The sequence below is a fragment of the Odocoileus virginianus genome, chromosome 6 (genome assembly GCF_023699985.2).
Source record: "Odocoileus virginianus isolate 20LAN1187 ecotype Illinois chromosome 6, Ovbor_1.2, whole genome shotgun sequence".
NCBI lineage: Eukaryota > Metazoa > Chordata > Mammalia > Artiodactyla > Cervidae > Odocoileus > Odocoileus virginianus.
Genome location: NC_069679.1, coordinates 40,356,381 through 40,373,616, shown reverse-complemented (window position 1 = coordinate 40,373,616; position 17,236 = coordinate 40,356,381). Strand labels below are relative to the sequence as shown.

The 17,236-nt window shown below is 39.9% G+C and overlaps 1 protein-coding gene across 2 annotated transcripts in view; it reads left to right on the top strand.

Moving 5' to 3' along the window:
* Nucleotides 1–9,360: 9,360 nt before the first annotated feature.
* Nucleotides 9,361–17,236, top strand: part of MINDY2 (MINDY lysine 48 deubiquitinase 2) — a 75,580-nt gene continuing 67,704 nt past the window's right edge. The window contains exon 1 of one of the 2 annotated variants that reach the window (XM_070469223.1): nucleotides 9,361–10,412. In XM_070469223.1, coding sequence (XP_070325324.1) covers nucleotides 9,561–10,412 — 852 coding nt within the window. In that variant the 5' untranslated portion in view covers nucleotides 9,361–9,560. The remainder of the gene's footprint in view (nucleotides 10,413–17,236) is intronic. The other variant, XM_020882545.2, reaches the window with a different exon arrangement.

Here is a 17,236-nt window from a genome sequence, read left to right as displayed (position 1 = left end):
TGATCTAAATGTCTAAGAAACAGGTATTGTTCAGCCATATAGTAGGACATTATTTTTTTTTTCCTAATGTTATTTTAATAGACCAAAGAGCAGCAAAGCAAATAATCTTTGCCACCCTTTGGACTGTAGCCCACCAGGCTCCTCTGTCCATGGGATTTCTCAGGCAAGAATGCTAGAGTGGGTTGCCATTTCCTCCTCCATTTTTTTTACTTTTATTTTTTAGTAGGATATTATTAAATCACTAGGAATGTTGCTGATGATTGGATACTAACACATAAAGATGTTTATGATATATTGATAACTGAAACAAACATGTTTAGAATAGTCTAATTTTTGTTGATAAAAATACGTAAGTGTTCAGATGCCTAGAAAAGTTTGGGAAGGATAGACGTGCAATAAAGGATCACTAATGTTATTTCTAACACTTCATTCCACATAATTCAATGATGGGTGTTTTTTATTTTCCTCTTTTTGCCTGTTTTCTAATTTTTGGAAAGTGAACATGCTTTGGATTTGTACTTTAAAAAAAAAGCAGAGTTAATTATTTCTTTACATTAAGCATTTATGTTAAAAAACAGGACTTGATCATGAGGAAACTAAAACAAAACTATTTGACTGTTTTAAGCCTGAGTAACAGAGACTGGTACTAAATGAAAAATGGAGGAAAGACAAGAGCAAAACAGCATTTTGAGACCGGGATTGCATACATATCTAAAGGGAGAAAATGTAGAAAAATGGCCAAAAAACTAACTTTGGAGCAGTGTGGAGTTCTGAGAGAGTAATAAAAAAATAACACTGGCTGTAGAAGATGAACTTAGAAAATTTTTGTCTTGCTAAGATTTATTTATTAGCAGTAGGGATAAGGAGGGAAGGATTCCACTAATGCTAGAACAGTAATTCTCAAACTTTATCATGCACCAGAATCACCTGGAAATCTTGTTAAAACAGACCTCTTGTCGCTGGGCTCTACACCTTGATTCTATAATCTGGGTGGAAATAGACTATTTTTAAATTATTTTATTTACTATTTTTGGCTATGCTGAGTCTTTGTCACTGCATGCAGACTTTTCTCTAGGTGCGGAGTGCAGGGGCTACTCTCTAGTTTGCGGTGGCCCAGCTCTCATTGTGGTGGCTTCTGTTGTGGAGCATAGGCTCCAGGGCACGGGCTCAGCAGTCGCAGCGCACGGACTTAGCTGCTCCTTGGCATGTGGACTCTTCCCAGACCACCAGGGATGGAAACCATGTCCCCTGTATTGGCAGGCAGCATCTTAACCACGGACCACCAGGGAAGTCCAAGAATTTTCATTTTTAACAAGAAGCTCTACACAGTCAGCAAAAACAAGACCAGGAGCTGACTGTGGCTCAGATCATGAATTCCTTATTGCCAAATTCAGATTGAAATTGAAGAAAGTGGAGAAAACCACTAGATCATTCAGGTATGATGACCTAAATCAAATCCCTTATAACTATACAGTGGACGTGAGAAATAGATTTAAGGGACTAGATCTGATAGACAGAGTGCCTGATGAACAATGGACGGAGGTTTGTGACATTGTACAGGAAACAGGAATCAAGACCATCCCCAAGAAAAAGAAATGCAAAAAAGCAAAATGGCTGTGTGAGGAGGCCTTACAAATAGCTGTGAAAAGAAGGGAAGCGAAAAGCAAAGGAAAAAAGGAAAGATATACCCATTTGAATGCAGAGTTCCAAAGAATAGCAAGGAGAGATAAGAAAGCCTTCCTCAGTGATCAATGCAAAGAAATAGAGGAAAACAACAGAATGGGAAAGACTAGAGATCTCTTCAAGAAAATTAGAGATACCAAGGGAACATTTCATGCAAAGATGGGCTCAATAAAGGACAGAAATGGTATGGACCTAACAGAAGCAGAAGATATTAAGAAGAGCTGGCAAAAATGCACAGAAGAACTGTACAAAAAAGATATTAATGACCCAGATGATCACAATGCTGTGATCACTCACCTAGAGTAAGACATCCTGGAATGTGAAGTCAAGTGGGTCTTAGGAAGCATCACTATGAACAAAGCTAGTGGAGGTGACGGAATTCCAGTTGAGCTATTTCAAATCCTAAAAGATCATGCTGTGAAAGTGCTGCATTCAATATGCCAGCAAATTTGCAAAACTCAGCAGTGGCCACAGGACTGGGAAAGGTCAGTTTTCATTCCAATCCCAAAGAAAGGTAATGCCAAAGAATGCTCAAACTACCGCACAATTGCACTCATCTCACACACTAGTAAAATAATGCTCAAAATTCTCCAAGCCAGGCTTCAACAATATGTGAACCATGAACTTCCAGATGTTCAAGCCAGTTCCAGAAAAGGCAGAGGAACCAGAGATCAAATTGCCAACATCTGCTGGATCATTGAAAAAGCAAGAGAGTTCCAGAAAAACATCTATTTCTGCTTTATTGACTATGTCAAAGCCTTTGACTGTGTGGAAATTTTCCACAATAAACTGTGGAAAATTCTGAAAGAGATAGGAATACCAGACCACCTGACTTGACTCTTGAGAAACCTGTATGCAGATCAGGAAGCAACAGTTAGAACTGGACATGGAACAACAGACTGGTTCCCAATAGGAAAAGGAGTATATCAAGGCAGCATATTTTCACCCTGCTTATTTAACTTATATGCAGAGTACATCATGAGAAATGCTGGGCTGGAAGAAGCACAAGCTGGAATCAAGATTGCCAGGAGAAATATCAATAACCTCAGATATGCAGATGACACCACCCTTAGGGCAGAAAGTGAAGAACTAAAGAACCTCTTGATGAAAGTGAAAGAGGAGAGTGAAAAAGTTGGCTTAAGGCTCAATATTCAGAAAACTAAGATCATGGCATCCGGTCCCATCACTTCATGGCAAATAGATGGGGAAACAGTGGAAACAATGGCTGATTTTATTTTTCTGGGCTCCAAAATCACTGCAGATGGTGATTGCAGCCATGAAATTAAAAGATGCTTACTCCTTGGAAGGAAAGTTATGACCAACTTGGACAGCATATTGAAAAGCAGAGACATTACTTTGCCAACAAAGGCCCGTCTAGTCAAGGCTATGGTTTTTCCAGTGGTCATGTATGGATGTGAGATTTGGACTATAAAGAAAACTGAGCACCGAAGAATTGATGCTTTTGAACTGTGTTGTTGGGGAAGACTCCTGAGACCCCCTTGGAATGCATGGAGATCCAACCAGTCCATCCTAAAGGAGACCAGTCCTGGGTGTTCATTGGAAGGACTGATGTTGAAGCTGAAACTCCCAATACTTTGGCCACCTGATGTGAAGAGCTGACTCATTTAAAAAGACCCTGATGCTGGGAAAGATTGGGCACAGGTGGAGAAGGGGACAAGAGAGGATGAGATGGTTGGATGGCATCACCGACTTGATGGACATGGGTTTGGGTGAACTGGCCTGGCGTGCTGCGGTTCATGGGGTCGCAAAGAGTCAGACTAGACTGAACGACTGAACTGAACTGAACAAGAATCCAAGTGATGCTGATACTGCTAATCCTCAAACCAGATTGAGAACAATCATACTAGAATTGAGAGAGATGAGGTAAACTGTTGGGTTGACAGGGTAGAAGTTTGAGGAGAGAAGTCCTAAGGCATGAGATATGTATGCATGCATGTTCAGTCGTTCAGTTGTGTCTGACTCTGCAACCCTGTGGGCTGCAGCCTGCCCAACTCCTTTGTCCATGGGATTTCCCAGGCAAGAATACTGGAGTGGGTTGCCATTTTCTTTTCCAGGGGCTCTGGAACCCTGGGATCCAGCCTGTGTCTTCTGTATCTCCTGCATTGCAGACAGGTTCTTTACCGCTGAGCCATCAGGGAGGCCAGGAAATACACTTGATTCAATTAAAAAAAAAAAATGAACTAGATGAACAGAGCCACTTCCAGAGCCATTCTCTCATGAGGCAGAAGAGTCTTGATTGCAGAGGAGCACGGGGCACTAGGCAAGGGAACTGGGCTGGAATTGTACAGCAAGAAGGAGCTGGGGCGTGGGAGTTTAAAAAAAAAACGAAAACAAACCTTAACATCTGGTGTATTACCAGGGGAACAAGGATTCTGAACTGAAGGTTCACTCCTGGTGAAACCTATCTGGACTCATGTTTAGGTCCCACTTTTTAAAAAGTCTACATAAGTAAAATTGAGAGAAGTTTTATTAATGCTGTAGCACATTAGAGCTACAGTAAAAGGGAAAAGAAGGTCACTTCCCTCCGGTCACAATCATGTATCTTTAACACCACCAGAACAGACTAGCATCTGGTGAAACAGCATGTAGTAGAAGCAGCACCTGGTAGAATATCATAGGATTGGATTTGTTTCTGAACAGGTGTGGGACTCCTCATGGGGGCTCTCAGAAATAATTAAATACGGGATGTACTTTACAGGAGGCTGGAATTTCTGCATAGTCACTCGAGGGCCAGAGCCAGGGCAATTTGAATTACATGGAAACCCTTGATTTTAACTCAGAATTTTATCACTCTCTCTTGTGTAAAATGCTAAGAGGAGTAAAGGTATACATGTCTTGTACCTGTGCAGTAATCAGAGCCAATTTTGACTCAACTAACAATAAAGAACCACTGCATTATTTTTAGTAGAATCCACAAAATAAAAGCAAGATGTTTAAATTAAAGCTCTGATAGGTTTATGCAGGATAAGGTGAGGAAGACAAAATCATAGACTGGGGAATAACTAAAATGCTGCTAGATTCTAGTAGAAAAATGATAAGGACTCAGTGAGGGAGAGGCTATACATAAATGAAATAGTAAAGGGGTATACAATATCAGCAAGACTTGACAGATGAGTTAATAGTAAATAAATTCAGGTAAAAGCCAGATATAGCATCAATTTTTTCTGTCATGGTAGCTAGAAAAGCCATGATCTAACCATGAAAAACAGAATTTTAAAAGAATTATCATTCTGATGATAAAGATGAATTTATTTCCAAAGCAGGAATAAAGACACAGACATGGAGAACAAACTTATGGATACCAAGGAGGAAAGGAGGAGAGGTGAGATTAATTGGGAGATTGGGATTGATATATGTACCGTACTATGTATAAAATAGATAAATAATAAGAAACTATTGCATAGCACAGGGAAACTCTATTCAGTGCTCTGTGGTGACTTAATAGGGAAGGAAATCCAAAAAAGACAGGGTGTACGTATATGTAGAGCTGATTCACTTTGCTGCACAGCAGATATTAACACAACATTGTAAAGCAATTATACTCCAATAAAAATTAATTTAAAAAAGGAAAAAAAAAACTATTATTTTGAGAGTTAGAGATACATTTTTTAGATTTCTTAAGGCTGAAGTAATAATCAGCCTGTGATTTTAATCAGGAGAGTATAGTTTAATTACTCCTTCATTATCTCACACTAAAAGATTTTTTTTCTCATCTGAATCTTTTTAAGTTACTGCTTATACCACTCCTTCAGAATTAACTATTAATTAACTTGTATTATTAATGACCAATTCACGTAAATGTCTTATTTCTCAAACTAGATTTTGCTCTCCTAAAGAATAAAACCAATGTTTTACACTAGTATCCCAATATCTCATTCTCTGGCACTACCAATAACTCCATACTAACTAAACAATATTATTTTATAGCATATGGTTCAGACATCCTTTGAAAAATATAAAGGATATATTAAAAAGTATGATCAGTGTTCTAAGAGATGAAAGGAACTAGAAGGAACTCTTGGACATTAAATATACAATAGTGTCAGTAAGTAATGCATCAAAAAGAACTGAAAGATAAATTTGAGTAAATCTCTTAGAAAACAGAACAAAAAGATAAATACAATTAGAGAAAATATAAGATTTATAAAAGAAAGGAAAAGGACATTTCCTAGACCTGAAGGATGTGTCTCTACACTGAATGTGATCACCAAATACCCAGTGCAATGAATAAAGCAAGACCCACCCAGAAGTATATCAAATACTGAAATGGTGGAACACCAAGAAGAAAGAGATCAAATAAATGTCAGAGAGAAGAACTAGGTTATATAAAAAGGTTTCAGAATCTAATAGTATCAGACTACTCTATAATCACCTGGAAGCTAAAAGACAGTTTCTCAACAACTAAAATGAAGAAAAAGTATCTCCAATGCTGAGTTTTATATTCCAGCCAAACTATACAATATAAAAGTAGAATAAAGGTCCAGCTATTTTCAGACAAATATAACCTACAAAAATATGCTTCCTATGCACTCTTTCTCAGGAAGCCAAGAATATATTCCACCAAATCAAGGAAACAGGAAGACAGGAGATCCAAGAAAGAAAGGAATCAACACAGAAGAGAGGAAGAAGCAATTCATAAAACAACAGAAAAAAGAAATCCCAGGATGACAGCTGCTTAGCAGGCCTATAAAACAAGTCCAGATCAGAGCAGAAATGAGTGTTCAGGAGAGATGTACACAAGATTAAAATGGGTCTGAGGAGTAACATGATATGGTTGACAGTACTGGTAAGTCTGGTTGAGTTCGTGATAGGTGAAGAGTTTTAAAGCCAAGCAACAAAATGATAAGGCAATTGTTAATTCCAGGGAAAACAAAACTTTAGCAAAAAAAGTAATCACAGTCACAGTAAAATACCTGATTTTGTGGTGAATAAATCTAATGCTTTACCTTTTGAGTACTTTGATCAAAGTTTTGAAGAAAATTGGGAGGTTGGAGCAAAAGAAGGAAAAAGTGGTATGAAAGAAAAAAAATTAAATCCTCATCTTTCATAGGACTAAATCAATAAACAATATCTACAACTTTTAAACGAAGACATTAGAGTGTAATCATGTTGCTCAGAAATATGGGGATAAGGAGCTAAAGATATCTAGGTGTTGAACAGGACTGCATCAGTGTGGAGGGATAGAACAGTAACTGCTTTTTTACATAAACTATCTGACTTTTGGGCTTCCTGGTGGCTCAATGACAAAGAACCTGCCCGCCAATGTAGGAGATGTGGGTTCCACCCCTGGGTTGGAAGGATCCCCTAGAGAAGGAAATGACAACACCAGTATTCTTGCCGGGAAATACTATAGACAGAGGAATCTGGTGGGCTACAGTCCATGAGGTCATAAAACGTGGGACAGGACTTAGAGACTAAATAACAACAACATTTGACTTTTAAGGCTATTACATCTGTAACCCTGAAAAAAAAATTAAAAATTATGGATAATAACAAGTTTGTTTTTAAAATGATCTATTTTAACTAGAGATGCAAATAAGCAAAAAAGAATGGGATATTTTCCAATTTAGTATCTTCTGACATTTCTCCCTAGATGCTACTGGCCACCTCTCTTAGAAAATACTTTGCACAATTTCACAAACTTAAATAAATATATATATTTGGTCATCTTGATTTATATAGTTGCTATGAAAAAAAACTGATTCTGTTTTTATTATGGATAAGCCATTAAACTATGCATGTGAACATTTGAAACATATACTAATAAAAACTACAAGAGCAAGAAGGTTTAAGTAGCATTTCTGAAAAATGGTCGGAGAAGACAATGGCACCCCACTCCAGTACTCTTACCTGGAAAATCCCATGGATGGAGGAGCCTGGTAGGCTGCAGTCCATGGGGTCTCCAAGAGTCACACATGACTGAGAGACTTCACTTTCACTTTTCACTTTTATGCATTAGAGAAGGAAATGGTAACCCACTCCAGTGTTCTTGCCTGGAGAATCCCAGGGATGGGGTCACACAGAGTCGGACACGACTGAAGTGACTTAGCAGTAGCAGTAGCAATTGAAAAATGGTGAATGGTCATTATTTGAGATGCAGTTTCAAGATTTTTTTTTTTTTCCTTTTGCACTTTCAAGATTTTTAGCTCTACTATGGTTTCTGGCCTGTAAAAATGATTCATCCATTCAATTTTTTTCATGCAATACACTTATAAATATCCTTTTTATAATCAAGGCAGCATGCTGACTTCTGAATTTCCTGAAATCTGTAATATTCTCACTTGTACTTAATGATCTTAAATACTGTAAAGTGCTTAATCTAGCAACATATATCTTAATCTGTTAACATTTGCAATTCTTTTTCAGGGAAAGATTCTAATCTGAACAATAGTATTTATTGCTTATGGATTGACATGGAGACCAAAAACACACAAAACTCCTAAATTCAATATTCTAAAGAAGCTTTCTATTATCTCTTCTAATTTTCCTCTTTGCCAAGAGTTGGATAAGTATCATATTATGTCACTGTAAAAAAGGTGGAAGGAATGTCATTTCTGCATTGTCAGGAAATAGTATTTCCCAAGCAAATATCAAAAATGTAGCAATAAGAAAAAGCATCAGACAGTAAACAGCAAGAAGATATGAGCCCTTCCTCTTATTCACCATGACATCCCTAGTGCCACAGAATCCAGCAATGTAATGGGTACTGAAATATGTTAAATGAGTGAATGAAAGACTGCTTAGTAACTTTGTCTTCTCTAATCAAGAGATACAGAAAGACCACATTCTGTTAGATATCAGGAACTGATGTATCTGACTAGGAAGGAAGATATGTCCTGCCATTTTCTGATCCCCATTACCTAAAGCATGTTTAAAGGCAAAAAAAAGAAAAAAGCCCCCGTCAGGAACAGATCACAGATCAGAGTAGCACCAGCCTACTCTGCCCTCTCTGAAAACTGAATGTCCTTAAGAGGAGTACAGTCAATAGAAAACTCACTTTTTCTGACACAGGCACTTCCCACTCCATGCAAAATGAGGCCAAGTTAAAACCGCAAAGACTTGGCTAATGCAAGCACAAGTTAATTTATTATGATTGGCCCAAATCACCCACGTTTTTTTTTTGCCGCGCAGGCCAATATCCACAAACGCACTGACGCCTCATGTAGAGTGAACGTTTTCCCCAGTAGCTGAAGAGGAGCAGGATGTTTCTCAGCCAAAACCGAGAGAGACTGGAAATTGTGCAGTGTAGTAATCCAAACACCTTGAGTGGATCCCAGCCTTTAAAATTTACATTTCGTAAGAAATTCCTTCAATTTTCCATATTACAAGCTGGGGAAACAAATCTGAGCTTTTCAGGGACGAGTTCTTTTAAAAATACAACTGCTGCCAACTCCCCATCCCTCAGCCCCAGGCTGAACCACACACGACTCAGCTCTGAAGGGTCACAACCGAGCTGACCGCCTCCCCGCACGCCTTTAAAGAAGCCGCGCGCGGTCTAGCTGCCCCAGAGTTCAACTTCCGGCCACAAAATGAGAGGATGTTTTTCTCCCGGCCACGCCCTCCTAGCCACGCCCTCCACGCCCCGCGCTGCAAGAGCGCGCGGGCGTGCAGGCGAGGCGGAGCCCCGTGGGCGGTCGCTGTGAGTGTCCCTTTCACCCGGCGGCGCGCAGGCACGCCCAGGGCCCACGGACAGCGCGGCGGCGCGCGCGCGCGCTCCCGGTGCCCTCCCCCGTGACGTGCCTGGCCGAGGCCGCGCAAGGGCGCTGTAGCTGCCAGTGCCGCTGTCATGGCGTCTGAGGCGCTGTCTGAGGAGAACCCGCCGCGGTCTCTTTAGAGCGAGGGGCGGGCGGCTGGGTATGGAGAGCGGCCCCGAGAGCCTGCAACCGCTAGAACACGGGGTGGCCGCCGGGCCAGCGCCAGGGACAGGTTCTCCGCAGGAAGGGCAACAAGAGACCCGGCTCGCCGCTGGGGATGGTCCTGGAGCATGGGCGGCGGAGAGCAGCGGCGGGAAGGGGCAGGGGGCGGTGGCCGCCGGGAGGAGCCTCTCGGACTCGGCTTCTCTCGCCGGCTCTCCTCAGGTTCTGGTACCCTGCAGCTCGCTCCCGAGCTTGGACTTGAAGGAGAGCGATTTGGAGAGTCCTGCTGCCCAGAAGGAGCCTCTAAGAGGGCAACACAAGGTGACCGCCTCCCCGGAGACAGCCGAGGCCGGAGCTGACCATGGGCTGGGTCCTGCCGGAGAAGCGGGCGCCCGCCCGGATCCCGCCGGCACCTGCCAGGAAGAGTCGGCGGCCGCGGGCTCTTCGGAGCCCAGCAGCGGCGGCGGCCTCAGCAGCAGTTGCAGCGACCCGAGCCCTCCTGGGGAATCGCCGAGCCTGGACTCCCTGGAGTCGTTCTCTAACCTACATTCTTTTCCCAGTAGCTCCGAGTTTAATAGTGAGGAAGGAGCTGAGAACAGGGTCCCAGAGGAGGAGGAGGGCGCGGCGGTGTTGCCTGGGGCTGTGCCCCTGTGTGGAGAGGAGGAGGTGGAGGAGGAGGAAGGGGAGACAGCCCAGGTGCTGGCGGCCTCCAAGGAACGCTTCCCGGGACAGTCTGTCTATCATATCAAGTGGATCCAGTGGAAGGAAGAGAACACACCTATCATCACCCAGAATGAGAATGGCCCCTGCCCTTTACTGGCCATCCTCAATGTTTTGCTTCTGGCCTGGAAGGTACATTCCGCAGCTTCTATTTCCTACAGCTTTTGGGGAGAGGTAAAAGGGGATGAGGGAGTTGCTGCATTGTCAGCTGATATCTTCTTCCTTTCTTTCCTCATTCATCAGTAATCCCCGTTTCTTCTTACACGAAACTCACTCTGAGATTGTCTTTTTAAAGGAATATTCTCATATGTATGTCAGAAAGAACTGCTGGCAACCTAAGATCTCTCTTCTAGCGTTTAGTGATTAGCGTTCAACATTCAGCTGTGGCTGATACACTTGGAAACAGCCAGGTCTTAGAGGATCCTAAATCTTTTAATTATTTTTTAACTATATTTTTCTGTTATTCCTTCTTACTGACTTTATCCCATATGCAAAAGCGTGAAGAATTGGACAAAATCATCTTCAGAAGTTATCTTCAATCCGTTATATCAGGGAGCAAGTTTTGATGGTTATGTTTATGCTCCATTTGGGTGTGGATACTTAAGGACGTGGGAATAGGGAAGATGTGGCCCCTTAGACAAATTCCATTTAAGGAAAAGTAATGGCCTGAGACCTAATTACCATAACTTCTTGGTTTTCAAAGATTGTTTTTATTTTATGGATGGTTTTTACTTGCCTCATTTCTTTGACTCTAGTTAAATAGTCTAGCACTATTACCCATAACCACACAGAATGTGTTAAGGGAGCTAAAATTATAATAACAAATAAGATAATTCAAGATAAAGGAGCAAAAGAGGGAAGGGCCCTTCAAAAGTAACTATACTGAGGACTCAGGAGTAAGTTACCTGTACATGAAGTGTCTTATTTAAGCTTGCAGTTTTAGAGTGCTGAGAAGATGCATTTTAGAGCACATATTTTACCGTCAAATTGAGAGCTGTACCTATAGGTAAAATGTTCCCTAGAAAAAAATAACCTGGATTCTTGTGACCAGTTAGAAAGAAAATCAAGTAAAGGGAATAGTGTTTATGAAATTCCCTCATCTTCCTGTCTAGCAAGGGATAATGCAAAAGAAATAAGATTAGAAATCTTACCAGTATCAAGTACATAATGGCACTCAAATGTTTTGAGTGGAGATTGCTTGCTCTTGAAGAGCTGTTGAGCTATTTGGAACTGCAGCATTGACTTACTTGAAATTACTAAAGAACAATGCAAGACAATATACTATAAATACTAGATTATAGGAAGCAGACTGAAATGCATTAGACATCCCAAGAGGGGAAATTTTCCTTTAGTCTGGCGTAGTTCCAGAGAGCTTCATGAAATTTTTATATGTTGAAGGAAGCTTTTAAGGAAAAAGTAGGATTTAAAATAACAGAAAAATGGGAATCCGAAAGAGGGAAGCATAGAAACAAAAAGGAATGAAAACAGGATGAATAATACGTGTGTGTATGTGTTTTGGATGACAGGAGTGGAAAGTTCATATTGCAAGATAATAGAAAATAAGATTGAAAAGGTGAAGAGCCACTTGATGAAGGACCTTGAATGTTACACTAAGGAGTTAGATTTCATCCTATAAGCCAAAGTCTCCAGTCTGTTTGTCTGAAGGAGTAACTGTTTCCTTTAGACTTTTCTCACTTCGTAGTTTCTACATAGTACTGCAGAAGCTCAAAGGAAAGAGCAAGTGCTGTGGTCTCAAATATTTGAGGATAGATGAGCATTGGATTGGTCTTTGAAAGACAGCTTCAAGTGAATGACCATAACGTTTGGGTTCCCACTTTGTGTGAGATAATAGAATACAGAGATGAGTAACATGTAAGAGTGCCCTCATATAGCTTAGTATTGATTCAGAGACAGACATATAAACCATAATCCCAGTGCAGTGTGGAATTATGGTATGGAATTACAGAGAAAAGTGTAAGTGGGAGTGGAATGTGTTAAGGAAGAGCTTCATAGAAGAGGTAACCTATATACTGATGGGTCTCATTGTCTGATGGGTGAGTAAAAGAAATTCCTTTCAGGCCGAGGGAATAGTGTATTCAAAGATGCTGAAGCAGAAAAATGTTTGTTTTATTTGGGGATTCCAACCTTGGAGTGCGGCGGAGGAGGAGAAGGAAATGACAGTAGCAGGGAATAAAATTGATGTTAGGTTAGACTCTGAATGAGAAAGCATGCTAAAGAACTTCAGGATTATCTTATAAGTCTTTGGGTCTTGCCTTTTTTTTTCTGCCTTAAGGTTATTGATGCACACAAAAATTACTCATCAGTAATCGTCAGTGATTGATAGGGAGATATATTAAGAGAAGCAAGGTTGGATAGAGCAGTGTCCTAAAAGTGAGCCAGGGTTTCTGAGGTCAGCACTGTTCAGAATAGTACTTAGTTGTTTTTTGCCTTTTTCACTCTCATTCTTTCAGTGTCAATAGATTTCTCCAAACTGTATGATGTGTGATGACATCCTTTCCCTGACAGTTAATGGAATGTGTGCTCTGCTTTCTTGTGTTTACAATTTTTCTTAATTTTTATTTCTGGTATAGTAAATGTTGATAGATAGAATCCACTTAAACTGGAGCTTTTTAGGATCCTCAGTGATTTTTTAGGACTGAAGAGGGTCTTGAGACCAAAAAGTTTGAGAAATGCAGTTGTAGAGAAAAATAGTAAATAGACTTTGAAAGTTTTCCCTGGTGGCTCAGTCAGTAAAGAGTCTGCCTGCTATGCAGGAGATCTGGGTTCCATCCCTGGGTTGGGAAGACCCCCTGGAGAAGGAAATGGCAACCCACTCCAGTATTCTTGCCTGGAGAATTCCATGGACAGAGGAGCTTGGTGGGCTAGAGTCCTTGGTCACAAAGAGTCGAGCATGACTGAGTGACTTAACTTTCTTTCAGGATATGAAGGCAATTGTCAGAGTTCAGAGGACCCATCACTAGGCATGTTTAGACTTTATATATAGTTGATAGTACGAAGCTATTATAAATTATTGGATAAAGGAATGAAAGAGATCTTTTCATTTTAGATTAAACTAGAAGTCAGACTGTAGTGAGTGCAGCAACAAGAATTGATGAGATTAACTGTTTTGAATGGGGAATTCTTTGCCCCTTCTCTTTGATGAGGATAGTGTCACACAGCCTAAATGATGAATTGACTACTAACTGGATATAGGAAATTAAGGATGTGACACTTTTTCCAATTTGAGTAATAGAGAATTGCTTGGATCATTCAAAAGATAGAGAATGTGCTTTAGATGGGAAAGTTGATGCAAAGTTTGATTGTGTCAGATTGGAATTGTCTTACTAACAGTAAGTCATAAAAATATAAATGTTTATTACACCTTCAGAAGATTAGAATGGGCCTCAGAAAAGAGGTTAAAATTATGGGAAAAATTGAATTGGAGAATTATTGCATAGATTTAAGTATGGTATCTATGAGAATAAATTAATTCTCCATAGAAAATGGTGAACAGTAGTTCTCAACTATTTGGGGAGGGACTTCCCCGGTTGCCCAGTGGCTAAGACTCTGCACTCCCAGTGCAGAGGAGCCCGAGTTCCATCGCTGGTCAGGGAATTAGATCCCACATGCTGCAACTAAGAGTTTGCATGTCGCAACTAAACATCCTGCGTGCTGCAACTAAAAGGTCCTACATGCCTCAGTGAAGACCCAGCACAGACATATAAATAAATATAAATAAATAAAGTTGGTGGGGAGAAGGGAATGCTAAGCAGTAAAGATGAAAGAGTATAAAAGAAACCAGTATAGGCCCAATTTGAGAATGAAATGAAATGAAATGAAAACTAGAAATGGGGCAATGTCATAACAGTAGTCTGGGGGAGAGACTCTTAATTTTTTTTTTTTTAAGTGACTTATTGTCAAATGCAACAGTGTCAAGGAACTGGTGAAGTAGGAAAGATTGTTGCCAAAAAGGACAGGTATGAGTATAGGGCATTACAAAGTTAGGATATCATAGAATCCTCAGAGGTGGTAAAATTCTCTTCAGAGGAAAAGAACAACAATCTTTTTTTTTTTTTTTTTTACCCTGAAGTAATAGAAGATACAAAGACAAGGTTATGTTAATTAAAATGGAGAGAGAAGTGAAAATTGAGGCCTCATTCTCAGTTTTGGCAAAATGACCGTTGATCTCATCAGTAATAACTCTTGAACTTGTCAGTAGTTAAGAGGAGAGGTTGCCAAGCATCAAAGTTTGATTTTGTAGGAATATTATGTTGTATTTTAAAGAAGTTCTCATCTTGTTGGAAATTATGCCTAGGAACTGAGGCATAAGTAGAAAGTTGTAAGTGGCCATGGATAAATTGGTGTACTCTTTTAAAACTTCTAGTATGTCCATTTTGCTCCTCCCCCCATTGGTTCTCTAATCTCTGGAAACCAGAGCAGAAAGAATGGCTGGTTAGCATTATCAAGTATTGGGTTTTTCAAGTGTTGATTCATTGAGAGTCAGTGGAGTTAAGGGTTGAAAGTAAAAGAGCTGATCATCTCTTTTTGGGGTGAATGAAGCAATGAGAAAAATCAATAGGGAATTATCTAGCAGTTCAGTGGTTAGGGCTCTTCACTTCACTGTAAAGGGCACAGGTTCTGTCCCTGGTTGGGAAACTTTAAAAAAAAGAAAGAAAGAAATCAATAAACTGAATACATTAGGAGAATTTGAATGATTCAAAGGAAGGAAGTGCCATGTTTCTGAGTGAGAGATGACAGGTAAAATTATCCAATATGGTAAGTAAGTACTGATTTGGAAATGTTGGAGTTTTAATTAGAAGTGTTGGTTTAGGACTGATGGAAAATAGGTGATCATTAATAATCTGTAAAATAGTTGAGCCATGATAATCCAATAAATCAATAAAGAAGGAAATCTGTTCATTAATTTAATTTGAGCTCAAATTTTCTAATTCTCTTAACTGACACACGGTAAATTGACTCAAATTTATGTCTTGGAACACATTTTCATTTGCTTCTTTAAAAGAGACTGGTTTTGGTGGTTTTTAAATAATTTTTCTTTAGTCTTTCATTTTATCTATCAAACGCAATGCCATTTATACGTTTACTTGAGGACTGTGACCCAATTAATCAGTTATGTTTATAAAAATCAAAAAGTCAGAAGAAATGTAAAATTTACTTTCTGATGATACTGGCCTATACTATAAATGTTGGATCTGAGTGATGCGTACTTGTCATTATGCTGTTATTTTTCTACTTTTGCATATGATTTAACTTTTGCATTACAAAACATTTTTAAAAGCTTCTGCATTAGTATTTTTATATCAGGAGATATGTTTAATAACAGAGGGAGTCCCTCCTTTGTCACACTTTGGTATTCTTATAGAAAGAATATAGGTTTAAGGCCCACATACTCAAAAAAATATATGTATATATATATATATATATATATAGAGAGAGAGAGAGAGAGAGAGATACAAAGTGAAGTGAAAATCACTCGGTCGTGTCCGACTCTTTGCAACCCCATGGACTATACAGTCCAAGGAATTCTCCAGGCCAGAATACTGGAGTGGGTAGCCTTTCCCTTCTCCAGAGGATCTTCCCAACCCAGGGATCAAACCTAGGTCTCCTGCATTGCAGGTGGATTCTTTACCAGCTGAGCCAAAGGGAAGTCCATATAGACCTATATATGTATATATAACTTATACTGTACTTGTAGTAGAGGACATATAGTATTGTGATACCTAATTGGTATGTAACATGTTAGTGGAAGACTAAATGCACTGTTCTGATTTAAGATGTGCTTCTATTTAAGATGTGCTTCAGTACCTTCTATTTAAGATGTGCACATCTTCTCTCCTGCCAACCCTTTTGGGTGGAAAATTATTCTCTCTTTGCTTAGCAGGAGCTGAAATGATGATCTACTCCACATAAAGGGAGGAACACCAGGATTCTTAAGTTTGTTTATATTAGGCTGGTTGCTCCTAGGTTTAGACATTAAATCGAGAAACTGTAAAGAAGAATTGATATATTTGATTCAGTAAAAAAAAAAAAGCTTAAGATTAAAAAAAAAAAAAGACAAAAATATACCCCTTCCCCAAAAAAATTTCACCAGGAACTAAGTCAAAACACACACTACAAACTGAGGGAATTATCTGCTAGACTACTGTATGTGTCTAAGGGCTAATTTATCAATTTACAAAGAACCCCCATAAATTAGAAAAGGAACTTCTTGGTGCCCCAGTAGCTAAGACTCCATGCTTTCAATGCAGTGGGTATGGGTTACATCCCTGGTCAGGGAACTAGATCCCACATGCTGCCAAATAAATAAATATTTTAAAATAGATAAATAAATTAGAAAGAAAAAGATGAGCGATGCAATAGCAAAATGAGCAGAAGGCCATTAGCAGAAAATTCAGTGAAGTTCAAATGGACATATCCTCTGTCTCATTATTACCTGCAGAGGCTTTGCTTCTTCCCAGAAAGCTTTTGCTCTAGTTCTCCTTCCCTCCTGGTGACTTTTCTTTTCTTGGACACTTTTCACAGATACCTCTTCTTTCTTTTGACTAGGTTTTACTTTCTCTTTTTTACTTCTTGACTTACAGGAATATTGTAGCCATACAAATTTTCTCATATTCCCCTTTTCCTAAAGCAGGCACAAAGCTCTTTTGAGCATTTCCAAGTGTCCAGTTCAGTCGCTCAGTCGTGTCCGACTCTGCGACCCCATGAACTGCAGCATGCCAGGCCTCCCTGTCCATCAGCAACTCCCAGAGTCCACCCAAACCTTTGTCCATTGAGTCGGTGATGCCATCCAGCCATCTCATCCTCTGTCATCCCCTTCTCCTCCTGCCCTCAATCTTTCCCAGAATCAGGGTCTTTTCCTGTGAGTCAGCTCTTCACATCAATTGGCCAAAGTATTGGAGTTTCAGCTTCAACATCAGTCCTTTCAGTGAACACCG